Genomic DNA, 16,239 nt, shown 5'->3' on the forward strand with positions numbered 1-16,239 from the left:
ATAAGATTTAGTGATTCGGATGTTAAAAACTAATACCAGGTGTAAGAAAAAACAACAGTGCACCTGTGATGATAAACAGCCATTGACCAGCAGTCTTGGTGCTGGGGAAATGGTGCCGGGGAGTGCAGGCTGTGCTGACTTAGCACAGGCCCCTCTCTAAAGGATGGCTGCCATACAAGAATGTGGGCCCAGTGCCACCAACTTGTCGGATTTTTAAGAGGATGCTGAAATATGGATCTTTATAAGGAAGTTCTCAATTTTAAAAATTTTATGCTCAATTTTTTTCAAAAACCATACTGGGCAGGCCCAACAAAAACATGTCTATGGAGACATGCAGACCTCAAGTTTTCTTCCTCTATTTTTAATTCCTGTTGCATATTCAAAAAACACTCAAGGCTTACAGGTTTTAGTCTTTGCAATGTCTATAAAAACTAAATTCAAGGTTGTCTATTAGCAGCTTTTCTAGAGTAAGCAGTCACACTCATATCACACTCACAGTATCACAATCAAAATGTCCATTATTAAATTATTGCCATAGACTTGGGAAATAGCATCAAAACCACAAGATGGTTTTAAGTTACGTTTTACAAAAGGTTGAAATTAGTGAGGAAAAAAACCAAACAATTTAAATCTTAGATTACTTTGTTTCAAGATTACCAGCACTTGACTAACTAGCCAGCCTCTGGAGTTACTGTGGACAATGGTGGCAACTACAGATTTGGTCTACCTTGTACTGTCCCTTCTAGTAAGAGCACACCTTTCCCGCTGGAGAGGAAACAGACACATCACCTCTGTTGGGCCAACACTTGGCAAGTGATTGATCCAAAAGTAAGCAGATGACTCAAGCAAGAACAATACCAGTTTTCTCTGGGATTGATATACGGCAATGGGGAGAGAGAATTTCTTCGCAGGGATTGTTATGCCAGGAGACAGAAGATGGAGCTGCCTGAGGCAATCTGTTCCCCGTCACATAGAGCAAGGTCCTCAACAGTAGAAGAGAATAAGGGCAATACACAGGGGGAAGAAGAGCAGAGAGAAAGGGAGGGAGGGAGTGAAAGAGGAAGTGAGGGAGAGAAGCTGGGGGGGATGGGGGGATGGGGATGCACACTGACAATATTGTTTGAGATTCAATCTAGTTTGTCCGTGAAACCAAAATCACCTCCGGGGCTTCCCAATGTCGTGAGCCAATAAACTACCTTTTTTTTTTTTTTAAACGGGGGCACAGTGCGGCTTGCCGGATTTTAGTTCCCTGACCAGGGATCAAACCCAGGCCCTCGGCAATGAAAGCACAGAGTCCTAACCACTGGACAGTCAGGGAATTTCCAATAAATTACCTCTTAGTTTTTTAAACTAGTTTGAGTTGGGTTTATAGCACTTGTACTTCAAGTAGTCCTGGGTTACAGGCCAATCAGGCAACTTGAAACAGTAACAGAACAACTCTACCTGACATTATCTAGTTGAAGCTGTACGTGCATGTGTCTTTCAGAAAGGCTGTTGAGTTCTTTCTCCTGACTCTCTCTGAATGAACTATATTCCAGTTTCACCGAAGACAGCTCCTTGTCTGCAGAATGAAGAACTACTCGCAGGTCATGTACCTCACTTTTCAAAACTAAAACAAACAAACAAACACATAATAACTCTTAACAGACTTTTCTTTACATGTATGTTTTACAAAGGAGGCAAATAAATTTGATAGGTACCCTTCCCACAATCAGCAAAAACAAGTTGAAGAGACCATTTTAAGTGTAAAAATTTTGAACAACTAAATGGGAGGTATCTAGGAGCACTGAGATTTCTATTTTCTTCCTCTCCCTTGCTCATGGTTTTTGGTATATTTCTACCAAAAAAAAAAAAGTTAACACCTGTCCCTCACATGTAGGTCATTTAATTTTTCTACATTTCTCCTGCAGAATGTGTATCAAAACTCTTCAAATAAGAAAAAAAGACAAGAGATTTAACGTATTTTAAGTGACCTAATCTTACTTATTGAAAACCCTTGGAGATGCACCAAAACTTTCCAAAATAGGTTAAACACTCTGGTCTTCTAAGGAAACTCCAACTGGAATTAAAATTAGGTTACTTTTTAGATCAAAGAAAAGGAAACGGCTGTCTTTTTTGCCTTAGCTTTATCATAAGCTATTGCAAATACTCTGATGAAAGAAGAAACTGAAAAAACTGGGAATTAAATGATATTCCCACATCTATGAATATATACAAATATATTTTACGCTTTTTTCGTCACTAGGAAAACGTTCATCTTACGAATTCAAGACACTTCATTTTCAAAGCAGTATTAAAACTTTAAGCAAACATTTGTATCATTTGTTTGAGAGCAGTCCTGGAAAAAATGACCCTTTATAATATATTGCTATTACTCATCTGGTCTAATTTAAAACAAACAAACAGAAACAACCAACCAAAAACACAGGGACAACATTTTATCCATATGAGTAAAAAGATACTGAGTTACAGTATTCAGATTAGGAAGCTTCCAGTGTTCAGACTCACAGTCATTCTTGGTCTGAGTGTCTTGAAGCTGCTTTTCAAGGACATTCAACTGAGAGAGATACCCTTGCTGCTGTTTGGTCCAATCAGTTCTCTCCGATGAGAAAAGCTTTGGGAAAGAGATAAATTTACTGGAAAAAAAATACTGGCATGCTAAGACACACTCCAAATCATCACCTTGTTTCTGTTTTTAAAATCTAGTCTTAAATTCAGACTAGGGATGTGTGTCTCATTATAGTAGGTGAAGTAACAAAATAGAGAATACAACTCAAACCTTGACCAAGGCTTCATAAAGTCATTTCCTTCCTGGGATGCTCTTACTTTGAGGATCTGTTTCATGTATTTTCTGAGGCAATGCTCACGGTCTCACCTCCTGCATTTGAGTAGAATGATGTTCCAGTTTGTCAACGTGCTGCTGAAGCTTTAGGTTTTTATGCTCTTCTTCATCCAACTTGACTTGAAGGGCACACATTTGTTCCTGCAACACAAGAACTTCAGTGGTCAAAAATTCTTTTAATGGACATCTTAAACATTCCATAATTTCTTCTGCATTAAAAATACAAAACTCAAAACCTCATATGGACAAAGGTATCAAAGGCCAGTTTGGAGCCAGAAAACCATTTCCAAAGACTACACTAATGATTTCTCATGTTTCAGAATTATACTTGTGGCCCATCAAAGTGGATAATTTCAAACACAAAGAAAAGAAGTAATAAAAATTAAAATCATAGGTTAAATCGTAGAGCCATCTTGAGACTTCTAAGAAACTTTCTCAGGCCTATATGAAGTGACTTTCACCAGAAAGGCCTCCATACCCATGGAAGGGCAAAATTTTGGAATTTGGGGTGACGTGGCTCCCTGTAAGTTTTACTAGACAGTAGATAAACTTCTTAAAAGAAAAAACAAATCACTGAATTCTGAGATAAACAAACTTCACATGTTATTTCAAACATACCAAAAGCTGTCTAAAATTTGATCACAAGATTCTTTCAACTATTTAATCTTTAGCAGATACAACACTGTGCCCTGTAAACCAGTTCTGGAACTAGAAGCTAGTAGCAAACTGGTCTTTTTACACACGAGAGAACCAAAGCTCAAGGAAAGTGGAAACTGACTTGCTAAATACTGCAAAGCAGATTAAAAGAACAAGAGCAGGCTGATTTCTAACCCAGGCATTTTTACACACTTATCCTTAAAAATATACGATTTTAATACTAAACAGGTACCTGCACCATTCTGTGCTCTTCAGAAATGGCTTCAAAAGCTTGTTCACTAATCTCAGGTGGCAATGGCTCATTTAAGATATCCTTATCCAATCTGCTAGAATTCTGAGTGTGTGCAGAGCCAAAGCTCTCCAGTTCAGGGCTTAATTTTGGTACTGATCGAGACCAAAGTTGATAAGCCTTGGTTGGTGTCGTTATGATCTGCAGCAAAAAATTATTAGGAAAACAACATTAGTACACATGAAAATAGCATATTTATAATTGTGTGAACAGAGAGGATAAAATTAAAATTCTGTTCATCAAGAGAAAAGAAAAGGTATCCTTGGGACTTTCCTGGTGGTCCAGTGGCTAAGACTCCACGCTCCCAATGCATGGGGCCCAGGTTCAATCCCTGGTCAGAGAACTAGATCCCACGTGCCACAACTAAGAGTTCACACGCCACAACTAAAGATCCCACATGCTGCAGCTAAGACCTGGAACAGCCAAATAAGCAGATATTTAAGGAAAAAAAGAAAAGAAAAGGTATCCTTGAGAAGCTGCATAGAAATGCCCTTGTGGAAACAAACCTATCAGTTCAAAGCACTCTCAAGCAAAAATTGCTGTAAGATTTTTAAAAATGAAACTTGATAAGTCGACTCTAAACTGTATACAAAAAAAAAAAGTGCAAGAAGAGACAAAAAGACAACAAATTAGGAAGTGTATGGTCACTAAAACAATGCATTATTAGCATATGTATAATCAAACAGAACACTGGAAGAAAATAAAAAGTCCAGAATTAGAATAATTTATATGTGGAAAGTTCAAATTAATGAGAAAAACATGGTCTATTTTATTTTATTATTTTTAAAAATATCTTTATTGGAGTATAATTGCTTTACAATGGTGTGTTAGTTTCTGCTTTATAACAAAGTGAATCAGCTGTACATATACATATGTCCCCATATCTCCTCCTCTTGCGTCTCTCTCCCTCCCACCCTCCCTATCCCACCCCTCTAGGTGGTCACAAAGCACCAAGCTGATCTCCCTGTGCTATGCGGCTGCTTCCCACTAGCTAGCTATTTTACATTTGGTAGCATATGTAAGTACACACCACTCTCTCATTTCGTCCCAGCTTACCCTTCCCCCTCCCCATGTCCTCAAGTCCATTCTCTACGTCTGCGTCTTTACTCCTGTCCTGCCCCTCCCTAGGTTCTTCAGAACCATTTTTTTTTTTAGATTCCATATATAAAACATGGTCTATTTTTTTAAAAAGGTAAACCTGCATGTCATGCCATTTAAAAATAAAATAGCAGACACATTAAAAATCTCAATGTAAAAAGAAAATTATAAAAGTAGTGAAAGAGGCATCCGTGCCCGAGGCTCGGCGGGTCTGTGGCCGCAGAACGGGGCGGCCGAGTCCGAGGGGCGGGGCGGCTGCCGCCACGGCTGGGAGTCAGGACATGTTCGATGCCATCGTGATGGCTGATGAGAGGTTTCACAGGGAAGGGTATCGGGAAGGCCATGAATAAGGAAGTAGTTTGGGTATGACTGAAGGAAGACAGTGTAACACGTTACATGGAGCTAAAATCAGATCTGAGATCAGGTGCTACCAAGGTTTTGCTTTTGCTTGGAGATGTCTCCTGCACGGTTCCGCCATTGAGAAAGACAGCAAAAAGATGAAGGTCTTAGAATCATTGATTGGAATGATTCAGAAACTCCCTTATGATGACCCTACTTATGATAAACTTCACGAAGACTTAGACAAAATTAGAGGGAAATTTAAGCAGCCTTGTTCATTACTAAACGTTCAGACTTTAAAATTAGTGCAGAAAGTTCTGGACTTTCATTTTGAGGATGACAGAGGAACAAAGACAAAACATCAAGGAACAGATGTTTATATGTTAAGTGTTTAAAAATGTGATTAAAGGCAAAACAATGATGAGGGATTCAGTGTTGCAAGGAGAGTTCCAGCTTGGCCGGTGCCTTCCCCTGAGGTCTGCCTGCATCGCCTCAGTGCCCCCCATGGGGCCCCTCCACACAAGCCCATCCTTTGTTGGGCCCTGTCTGCTCTGCAGTCTGAACGCGGCCCTGGCAGAGCCCTCGCGGGGCTGCTCTTCTCTGGTCCAGGGTCCAGGCCGCTGGCTCACGGGTTCTCGCCACCTGGCAGGCCTGGCTGGATCTAGATTCGGGTTGGCTCTGGATAGGATAAACCTCCCCTTTACCCCCCAGGCTTTGGTCAGCGCTCAGAGGGACAGTTTTAAAAAAAGTGAGAGCCACAGGGTTGACACGAAGCAGGTTAATGGGAAGGAGTGATGGGTTCTGTGACATTTATTTACCCTTGAGATGTGCCAGTGCTGTGACCTGCTTCTCCTGTTTTATTTAATCCCTTCAGAAGCCCATGAGGTGGGCATTATTCCCATTTTATAGATGAGGAAACCAAGGCCCAACAGACTGCCTGGTCCAAGGGCAGCGGGCGGTAGAGCTGGGACTCCAACCCTGGCACCCGGCTCTCTCCCCTGTCTCCTGGTGCCCGCTCTGGACCGTGCGGTCGCACCCACAGGCTCAGGGTCCTTGCCCGCAGGTCCCCGCTGTGCCCTGGGGAGCCCTGGAGCATCCCCTGTGGCCATGGACGTGGGTGTCTGACTGAGAGGAGGAGAGGCCAGCCCTGTCCTCAGGGAGCCGGGACATGCTCTTCCTGTGTCCCCTGGTGGGTGGGGCTCTGCAGCATCAAAAATGGTCACCGTTCTATGTGCAGAAACTTTGGAGCCTTACTGCAGCCTTCCTTTTATTGCGAGTTCTTCTGTCTTCTGCCCAGACTTAAAAGGCATTGTCTGTACACGGTGAGGTCCAGGCAGGCCAGGCCCCCTGAGATGCGTGGCTCCCAGGCATTTCTCTGCACATGACAGCCCATGTCCAGGCCCCTCGGGCACCCCGGCCTGAGGCCTCTCCCCACCCGCTTCTGGCCCAGGGAGCAGATCTGGAAGCCATGAGTGAGATTAGCACAGGGGTAGCCGTGAATCCGCTCCAGATTTTAAAATCATTCCAGAGCATATGGGTAAACTGTGCTCCCCTGGAAGCTGCTGGGGGGAGTCCCTGCGGGGCCTGGGACGCTGACCCTCACCGTGTGCCAAGGAGGGAGAAACAGCTTCTAGATGTTGGAAGACAAGACTCCGGCTTTATCCTGCTCGGCTGTCTTACATGTGTCTCGCTGTTTGTTCCTGGCCTGCAGCCCCACCTCAGTTCTGCAGAGGCTGGGGCTGGGCGCACGGCCTCAGATGTGCCGTAGTCACAGACACCAGCAGTGCTTATCTCTGGCTGGTGGAATGGAGGGGCTTTTGTTGTCGTTTTCCTGAGTGGATTTTTGTGTTTCCTAAACTATCTGTTTGCATAATGTATTATTTTTATAATTAGAGAAAAAAATAAACAGCATATTTTAAAGCAAAAAAATAAGATAAAATAAAAGTAGTAAAAGAAAGTAGAATATACTGATGCTCTTGAGATTGTCTAGGCCTTTAAAAATGTATTTAAGAAGTCACAAAGGGGGAATTCCCTGGCAGGCCAGTGGTCAGGACTTGGCACTTTCACTGCTGGGGCCCAGGTTCGATCTCTGGTCAGGGAACTAAGATCCAGCAAGCCACTCGGCACGGCAAAAAAAAGAAAGTCGCAAAGATAAAAGATCAATAAACCTGGCTATATCAAAATTTTAAAACTTCTGTATAACAAAAGTATCACATACAAAGATGAAAGACAAGGAACATGATGGCAGAATATACTGGCAGTATACATAACAAACAAAAGATTAACACATAAAATGCCTACAAATCACAAGATAAATAACTAGTAGGAAAGTAGGCACTTTTTCATAGGTCAAACATCTTTTCCTGTGTTCCAACCAATGGCAATGAACATAGGAAAAGATGTGGTCTGACCTCACTAGAAATGAGGGAAAGTAGAATTAAAACCATTTTCACCCATCAGACTGTCGAACAATGCCAGTTCTGGGGCCAGTGCTATGGAAGGAGTGCTCCCAGGCTTCCTGGGAAGGAATGTGGTGCAGCCACTTGGAGGGCACTTCAGCCAGGATGCTGAAATGTCCTAAAACTACCACTTCTCCTTCATAAAACCCGCCCCGGAGAATGCTTGCACTGGAAACCACCTAAATAAGCCACGGAATTATTCCAGAGCACAGAAGCCTGGGTTTAAAATGAGGTAGAATTCTAAGTACTAGTTCATGTAGAAAGACCCAAGGCATATTCCTGAGTTAACAAAAGCCCATTGCAGAATAACATATGTAGGATGATTCCATTTATTTTTAAAAACGAAGTATGACAGAAGAAAAAAAAAACTCTATGAAATAACTCCACATATCTTCTCAGACTATGTATATTTACTGTACAAAATTGCTAAGAAAAAGGATTCCCAAATTGATGATAAATTACCCCTGGGGATGGGGATGGGGGATGAAGGACCAGATTAGACCCAGATTGGCAGTGGTACTCAAAAGGAACTTTAACCAAAACTTGTATACGTATGTATACTTCCTTTAAACAAGGATAATGTATCCATAAAGTTCTCACATAATTAAAAATGAACAACAACAACAAGACCTGAATTGCTATGCTACTCTTGGCAAAACTTTTAATCCCCTTCATCCTGTTTGCTCAGCTATAAAAAGAAGTAGACTAGAATGCCACTAGTGCTTCAAGCTCTATAATTCTATTGCTAAGGGGCTACAAACTCAAATTATGAAACATTTGGTGATATTCTGCAAGTATTTTAAAATAATTTCCTGCACAGATTTTAAAGGCTGCCTTTTTAAAAGAGCAACCTTAAAAATTCTACCTTTATAAGAAAAAATAGTATTTTTCTTGTATTTACTTGAAAATAGTATTTTCAAGTTAAATAATAGTATTTAACTTGATATATATCAAGTTAAATCATGATATATCCATACAGTATATTCTTGTGCAGGTGCCAAAACAAAACAAAAAACAAACAAAACAAAAAGGAGAGAGGGACTTCCCTGGTGGCGCAGTGGTTAAGAATCTGCCTGCCAATGCAGGGGGCACGGGTTCAAGCCCTGGTCCGGGAAGATTCCACATGCCGTGGAGCAACTAAGTCTGTGTGCCAGAACTATTGAGCCCGCGTGCTGCAACTACTGAAGCCCACGGACCTAGAGCCCATGCTCCACAACAAGAGAAGCCACCACAATGAGAAGCCCGTGCACTGCAACAAAGAGTAGCCCCCGCTCACCGCAACTAGAGAAAGCCCGTGAGCAGCAACAAAGACCCAACGCAGCCAAAAAATAAATAAATGAGAAGAAAGTTTGTTTTTCTCCCTTTAGACATGGGACAAACTCTAAAATATCATTATATTTAAACAAAAAATTGAGGTGTAGAATGATGTGTATGTGTATGCTACTGTTTGTGAAAAATAAAAAAAAAATATGAAAAAGAAAGAAAAAACAAAAAAACTTCGTGACATTGTCTGCCTCCAAGGAGGGTCTTGGTTGGCTGAAAGGACAGCAGACAGAATGAGACTTGTCACTTTGTACCTTTAAAAATTCCAGTCATGGGACTTCCCTGGTGGTGCAGCGGTTAAGACTCTACGCTCCCAATGCAGGGGGGGCCTGGGTTCGATCCCTGGCCAGGGAATTAGATCCCACATCCATGCCGCAACTAAAAGTTTGCATGCCACAGTTAAGGAGCCCATGTACTGCATCTAAGGAGCCGGCAAGCCGCAACTAAGGAGCTGGCCTGCTGCAACTAAGACCCAGTGCAACCAAATAAATAATATAAAAGAAAAAAATTCCCGGCTTCCCTGGTGGCGCAGTGGTTGAGAGTCTGCCTGCTGATGCAGGGGACACGGGTTCGTGCCCTGGTCTGGGAAGATCCCACATGCCACAGAGCAGCTAGGCCCGTGAGCCATGGCTTCTGAGCCTGTGCGTCCAGAGCCTGTGCTCCGCAACGGGAGAGGCCACAACAATGAGAGGCCCGTGTACAGCAAAGAAAAAAAAAAAAATTCCAGTCATGTGATTACCTATTCAAACAAATAAAATTACTTTGAAAAGCAGTATCCTATTAAGTGATACAAAAAGCATCACTGATAAAAATAACCATTAGAGATAAACACCTATTCTTTTTAAGATGTATAAGGAAAGGGGTGTTTTTAGCCTTCAGAGAATTTGGTCCAAAAGTTAAAATAACCAGGATGAGCAGCATCAGCTTCTTGACCTTTGCCTTCCTTATGTATTCCCCTTCCCTCTCCTCATTCTCAGATGTTCAGAGTTTTCTTCTTTCGTGAGGGCTATGGTTATTTAGGGGAACAATCCCTTCTATTATCCCCCATGTTACCCTTGATCCTTTAGTGGTCTTTATCTTTAGGATTTCTATTCTTCCACTGCAAGCTTTGAGCACACAACACATTATAGCAACAATTGCCATATACTGAGAGCCATCAGGTGCCAGGCACTTTATTATCTCATTTAATGCTCGAAAAACCCTGTTATTAAGTTGGCCTCGTCTCCAATTCAGAGGTAATAAATGAGGCTCAGAAGTTAGGAAACCCTGCCTAAGGTTACTGACAGATTAGAATTTGAACCCAGGTCTGATTCCAAATGCTGTATTCTTCCCTACATGACCCTGCCACTGGGGGTATACATCAGAACCCTAGGACTAGTATTACCCTGGGGTTAACTGTTGGCAAGGGATTCTATCTGTATCTGGAGATAATCTGTGCAGACTCTCCATTATTAACAAAAGGAGACACCACTGACTTAAGGTTGAAGTATTGCTTCAGATTACCTACCTTAAGTGTTTCAGCATGAATTTTATTCAGCTGAGAAACTTCTTGCCGCTTGCAGGCTTTTGTTGCTTCCAAAAGGTTTTCAAGATTAAGGTTCGCTTTTTGCAAAGACTGAAGCTCTGATTCTAATTCCAGCTGCCTTTTCCTAATACATATTATAATATTGAGTGTTTCAGGTAATAAGTAATGTCATACATTTGTAGAGTACTTTACAGTTTATATTCTCACAAAACTTTATAGCTATCTCTTTAAATCAGAGATATTTTCAGATTATTACTGGGATTTTCCGGTTGGGTAAAATACAGCTCAGAGATTGATGACTGTTTAAGGTATTCAACTAGCAAATGGTAGCGCTCCAATTCAAAAGCCCAAACAATCCACAATGATTCCATATGTAATATGTTATTTTTAAAACAAACATTTCTATATATTTTAGAATAGGATTAATCTTAGTTATAATATGAATGTGTTTTATCTTTGTTTTCTTTTACAAAGAATATCAAGTGAGAATATTAACAGGAAAAATTTAATAAAAAATAAATAACTGCATAGAATTTGAATGTCAAAAAAAAAAGAATATTAACAAACCTGTAATTTCTAAAATTCCTGATCTAATTCATAACAGTGGTGATTTAAATTTGCTGGCCAGATAAAGAATTTACAAGTAACTTTAACAGATACTCATCTCAATAGGTATATCCCTTAAAACATCTGTATCATCTAGTTGATTGAATATATTATTAAAGACTAGAAGTTTATGTCAACTGTACCTCAATTTTTAAAAATGAGTAAAGAAAAAGAGCTAGATGCAAGCCCTTTTCCTTCATGTCAAAACAAGTTAGCTGCTATATTAGAATATTTAAGGTAAATGCTCAATTAAATCATCAATGCTAAACACCAAAACAAACCAACACTAAAAGATCAGAAATAGTAAGCATGAATGTGTATTTATACTTTACCTAGTTAGTTCTTTGAATTCTTCATATTCTTGCTTTGAATTATTCAGCTCTGTCTGAACTTGCAGGAGTTGTGCTTTTAACTTCTCAGTGTTTGCTAACGGACATGGCTCTTTCGGAGCTTTAGGAGAGAATCTTTGCTGACCTGATAATAAGGAAACAACCTGGTCTTTGAAAGAGAAAAATAACAGAATACATATTCTAAGTTCTCTGCCAGGTATCAATTTTGAAGCACAAGGAGGAAAGAGAAATCATTGGAAAGTGGACCCTAAAATACAAGAGCCTGTAACTCAAGAGGAGACGTAAGACACAACCCAGTGCATCAAAGAGTATCAGAAGTTGTTTCTGAGAAGCTGTGAAGCCACAGGATGATGGGGCGTATTTAAGCCAACACCTTTTCCATTAAGTGAAAAGAGCAAACAATGACTGAAGTATAACACCCACACTGCTGGACAGAGAAACATCACCAATTGAATCTTGCAGGAATTAGTGCCAACAGCCAATGAATTTTTAGCAAAAGAAACAAATAGCAATGGCAGCCAACTGAAAGAACTTGGTAGCATCTACCAGGTAGAATATATCAATTTTCAGGGATTGCTTAGAAGGCTGAATTTGTTGAAAAGAGTGCCACTGAGTTTCAGTATGGGAAATAACATGTAAAAATGTTTAGAGAGGGACTTCCCTGGTGGTCCAGTGGTAAAGAGTCAGCTTTCCAATGCAGGGGACGTGGGTTCGATCCCTGTCCGGGCAACTAAGATCTCACATGCCGTGGAGCAACTAAGCCCGTGCACCACAACTATTGAGCTCGTGCACCTCAATGAGAGCCCGCCTGCCGCAAACTACAGAGGAGCCCACGTGCTCTGGAGCCCACGTGCCACAACTACAGGACCCACGAGCCCTGGAGTCTGTGCACCACAACTAGAGAGAGAAAACCTGCATGCCACAACTAGAGAGAAGACCATGTGCCACAGCTAGACAGAAACCCGAGCAGACAGCACACTGTAATGAAAAGATCCTGCATGCTTCAACAGAGATGCCTCAACAAAGAACCCATGTGACGCAAGTAAGACCCGACGCAGCCAAAAAAACATGAGGAAAATAAATATGTTTAAAAAAAAGAAGAAAGATTAAAGTAAATACCCAAACTGCTTATTAAAAAAGAAATTGTTTAGAGAATGATGTATGTTTAGAAGATGGTGAGGTCCAGAAATTACCATTAGTATCTTTCAAAGATAGTAAGTTAAGGTACTACTAAGGGGAAAATGGCCAACAAAATACAGAGCATTGTAGGAAAAAATAGTTAATATAGAAAACCTGATTTTAACTTTGCATCTAAAATTGTGGTCTCTCTACAACCCACATTCTGTGAATTTTATTCTTTTGTTAATTCATAACAGAATGGAAGAAGGCTTGGAAAAGGAAATTTTAAAAGTATTTTTTTCCTTTATCATTGCAGTATAAAAAGATTAGAACGATCTCAATTTCAACCTAAAGAGAAACAAAGGCTGAAACAGAGTGTAATAAAAGACCATGAAGATATTCACTCTAAGAATGGACCAAACATAGACTTTGTTACCAAATTCCAGAGCATTAACACCAATAGCTGCCAAGCGTGTAAATCACATCAGTAACTAAACCACTTTTCAGAGAGTAACAGTAAACTTACAGAACTAATGTAGAGCAGAACGTACACTGGCAAGCATGACCCGCAACCATGACACCAGGACCAATCACCGTGCTGGCTGGACCGTGAGTCTGATCACTCTGACATCTCTCACACTGTACAGATGTTCGTCAGGTGAATAAATATCTCAACTCTACACTCATTCATGTTGTCATTAGTTAAGTACTTTTCATTTCAAATACTTAAAATAGGAAAATTCCATTTAATAAAAGTGTAAACTAATATCTGAATCAATCTTTTATCTGTAAGACAGAGATATTCTGAGTACTCCTTTGCTAATGGGTATATATTAGCCTCCATAAAGAATAAGTATGTATATAAGAAATTTGTACACCAGGTCTAGAGGCTAAAATGAAAACCCTCAATGCAAGGCAATATCGATGCCCTTTTAAACAGTCCCCTTGCCCCTAGAAGGCATGTTTACAACTACCACGTCTTACTTTTGTCATTTTTCTCTGTGCCAGATACTTCAAAGAAAGCTTTTTCCAGGATTGCGATGGTCTGGGCATCCATTTCGTGGGCTCTTTTCACAGGCTGTGACAATCTCAGTCTTCTGTTCTCCTCCCTGAGGGAATGATTTTCCATAGCATATTTTGCAACTCTGGGGTGGTGCTCTACCTGTCACATGGAAGAATCAGAGACCTATGTATTTACAAACATGACCTTAGTGAACAAGTCTTTCCAAAAGCCAACAGCAAACACTGTGGACACCGCAGGCACTGCGGGGGTGGGGAGCACCTCAGCTTTTACCATCAGACTGAATACGTGCATATCCTACAACTCTGAGCTCTACATTCGGGTCTGGTAACTCGAAACTTCCCCGTCTACCCCTGAAACGTTCACCCAGGCACCCGCGGTGATAAGCACAGGGTGCACATTGTGGCAGGCTCCTCCTGCAAAGTAGACGGCTTGAATTAACACACTGAAAAGAATTAGGAAACTCTCTACTGACCAGGGTGGAATGCCCCCCAAAGACACATTAAATGAAAAGGGCAAGGTACAGAAAAGTGTGTATGCTGTCTTCTGTGCACAAAAGGAATAAAAGTAAAAACATCTATCAGTATTAGTTGGAAAATGCAGAAAAACTCTCAAAAGATATCCCCTCTGGTAAGAGATTATCCTGTTTTTTAATTATGTGCCTGTGTCAACTATCCAGATTCTCAGGGAAAAGGAAAAACAACAACACTTCAAAGGGCTCAGCTGTGAAGAGACTACCGGCTCCGATAACCCCACTGGGTTATCGCTGCCCACTGGGAGGAAGTGTGCTTGGCCTGCTGGGGCTAACTGCCAGGGCAGTGACACCACCACCACATCCTCCCTTCTCCCTTTAGGTTTTACTAGTTTAGAAAATTGTGTGTGTGTGTGTGGGCACATTATGCAATCATACTGTCAGTTGAATTCATTTAAAACACTTTCTTGGGCTTCCCTGGTGGCGCAGTGGTTGAGAGTCCACCTGCCGATGCGGGGGACACAGGTTCGTGCCCCTGTCCGGGAAGATCCCACATGCCGCGGAACGGCTGGGCCCGTGAGCCATGGCCGCTGAGCCTGCGCGTCCGGAGCCTGTGCTCCACAGCAGCAGAGGCCACAGCAGTGAGAGGCCCGCGTACCGCAAAAAAACAAAACAAAAACCACTTTCTCTTGTATTAAATTACAAAAATTTACTGACCAACTTGGTGACTGATTCATACTTGCCTTGAACTTCTTTTAGTTTTACAGTTACTGCGAATGTCATGTACTCACTTGTTCTCGCAGAGTTTGAATCTCATCCCTCAATTCCGACAGCAAAAGATCCTGTTCCTCGGGCAGAAAACTTCCCCGGGATTCCTTGTGGAGCTTCTCCAGGCGCATTATTTGATCCTCTCGGAATTTCACGATCATTTTATTAGATTGAATAAATTTTTCTTTTTTGAGGGTGAGGTCTTCCAATTGGCTAACTTTTTCTACCAAAGACTTAAGAAATTCATAATTTGGTTAAACATAAAAAATAACTGGGCTTCCCTAAATTTTCACAAAACAAGCAATAAACCCAACTTCACATTTAATCTCAAAGGCAAAATTAGGTTTTTTCAGTCTTCGTTGTATTTACTTGTGCCAGTTATTTCACTCGGAAAAGCTCCTCATAGTGAAAGCCTAAAATATCTTGAATCCCCTTTTACTAATTCAGTTTCCTACCTTCTTTTCCTGTTCAGATTTCTTAAAAAATAACATTGCCTCTCGGAAATACTTCATGTAGTCAGTCTCGTCTTTGCCTGTAACGGGTCCAGTAAGAAAGAAAAGGAAAGAGGAAAAATGTTTTACCTCCCAAATTTTAAGAACAAGAAATGAGCTAAAATAGCCTTTGATTGACTGCTCTCAATTCGTCTTAAAGAATCAGACTCTCATCACCAGATCATGAATTTCAAATTAACCCAGTCTACAAATTACCTATTCTTTGAAGAAAAGTAAGTCTCTCATACCCAATTTAGTAAACATATGAAGATTACATATGACAGAATCTTGGAAGTGGATCTAAATGAAATTTACTAGTATCTCTTTTTAGCACTTATTAGGGATAAATTATTCAAAATTATTTCTACTCCCCCTTCCCACCACATCTCACAGAAATCAGTACCTGTGGTAACTGTGTCTGGTTACAAAGTACCATGTTCCTATGTAGGTGAAATAAACAGGAACAGACACTTGTGGGAAATCTGGGTAGCCTTACTGTGTTGTTCCTGTCACTGGAGGGCTCTCATACTAATACCCACACCTGGATTTCCTCAGGTTAGAGGACACCGCACTCGTCGTACCTCCGGTCCGAAAGCTTTCTGGTAGTATCTGCCCTGCAGTAAGCTGGGCCAGCTGCTCTTTGAGCCTCTTCACTTCAGCTTGGAGCTGGGTCACATTTCCTTGCGTGTCTTCATTTACCACTGCCTGTTCAAGAATTTTTTTAAAAAGCATTAAAAGAATGCTGAGTCATACAGTCTCGTGTTTATATTTGTATGATTTGGAGTGACGAAGACCAAACAAAACTGCACTTGCATCTCACAAACAGTCCAAAGGGCTCTAAAATCAGTGTGCTGGAGTGTGGAGGGAGCTTCCTTCCCCT

The 16,239-nt window shown here is 41.1% G+C and overlaps 1 protein-coding gene and 1 pseudogene across 1 annotated transcript in view; one reads left to right on the top strand and one right to left on the bottom strand.

The window, feature by feature from the left end:
• KIF15 (kinesin family member 15) overlaps nt 1–16,239 on the bottom strand; it is a 70,886-nt gene that overhangs the window by 18,758 nt on the left and 35,889 nt on the right. The window contains exons 11-20 of the mRNA XM_024756464.1: nt 15,941–16,064; nt 15,324–15,400; nt 14,892–15,101; nt 13,592–13,769; nt 11,471–11,612; nt 10,515–10,656; nt 3,732–3,929; nt 2,876–2,983; nt 2,509–2,614; nt 1,444–1,609 (exon numbers count right to left, since the gene is read on the bottom strand). Of these exons, the coding sequence (XP_024612232.1) occupies nt 1,444–1,609; nt 2,509–2,614; nt 2,876–2,983; nt 3,732–3,929; nt 10,515–10,656; nt 11,471–11,612; nt 13,592–13,769; nt 14,892–15,101; nt 15,324–15,400; nt 15,941–16,064 (1,451 nt within the window). The remainder of the gene's footprint in view (nt 1–1,443; nt 1,610–2,508; nt 2,615–2,875; nt 2,984–3,731; nt 3,930–10,514; nt 10,657–11,470; nt 11,613–13,591; nt 13,770–14,891; nt 15,102–15,323; nt 15,401–15,940; nt 16,065–16,239) is intronic.
• On the top strand, nt 4,275–5,559 carry LOC112407143 (oral cancer-overexpressed protein 1 pseudogene; annotated as a pseudogene).

This window comes from Neophocaena asiaeorientalis, unplaced genomic scaffold (genome assembly GCF_003031525.2).
Source record: "Neophocaena asiaeorientalis asiaeorientalis breed wild unplaced genomic scaffold, Neophocaena_asiaeorientalis_V1.1 scaffold265, whole genome shotgun sequence".
Classification (NCBI taxonomy): domain Eukaryota; kingdom Metazoa; phylum Chordata; class Mammalia; order Artiodactyla; family Phocoenidae; genus Neophocaena; species Neophocaena asiaeorientalis.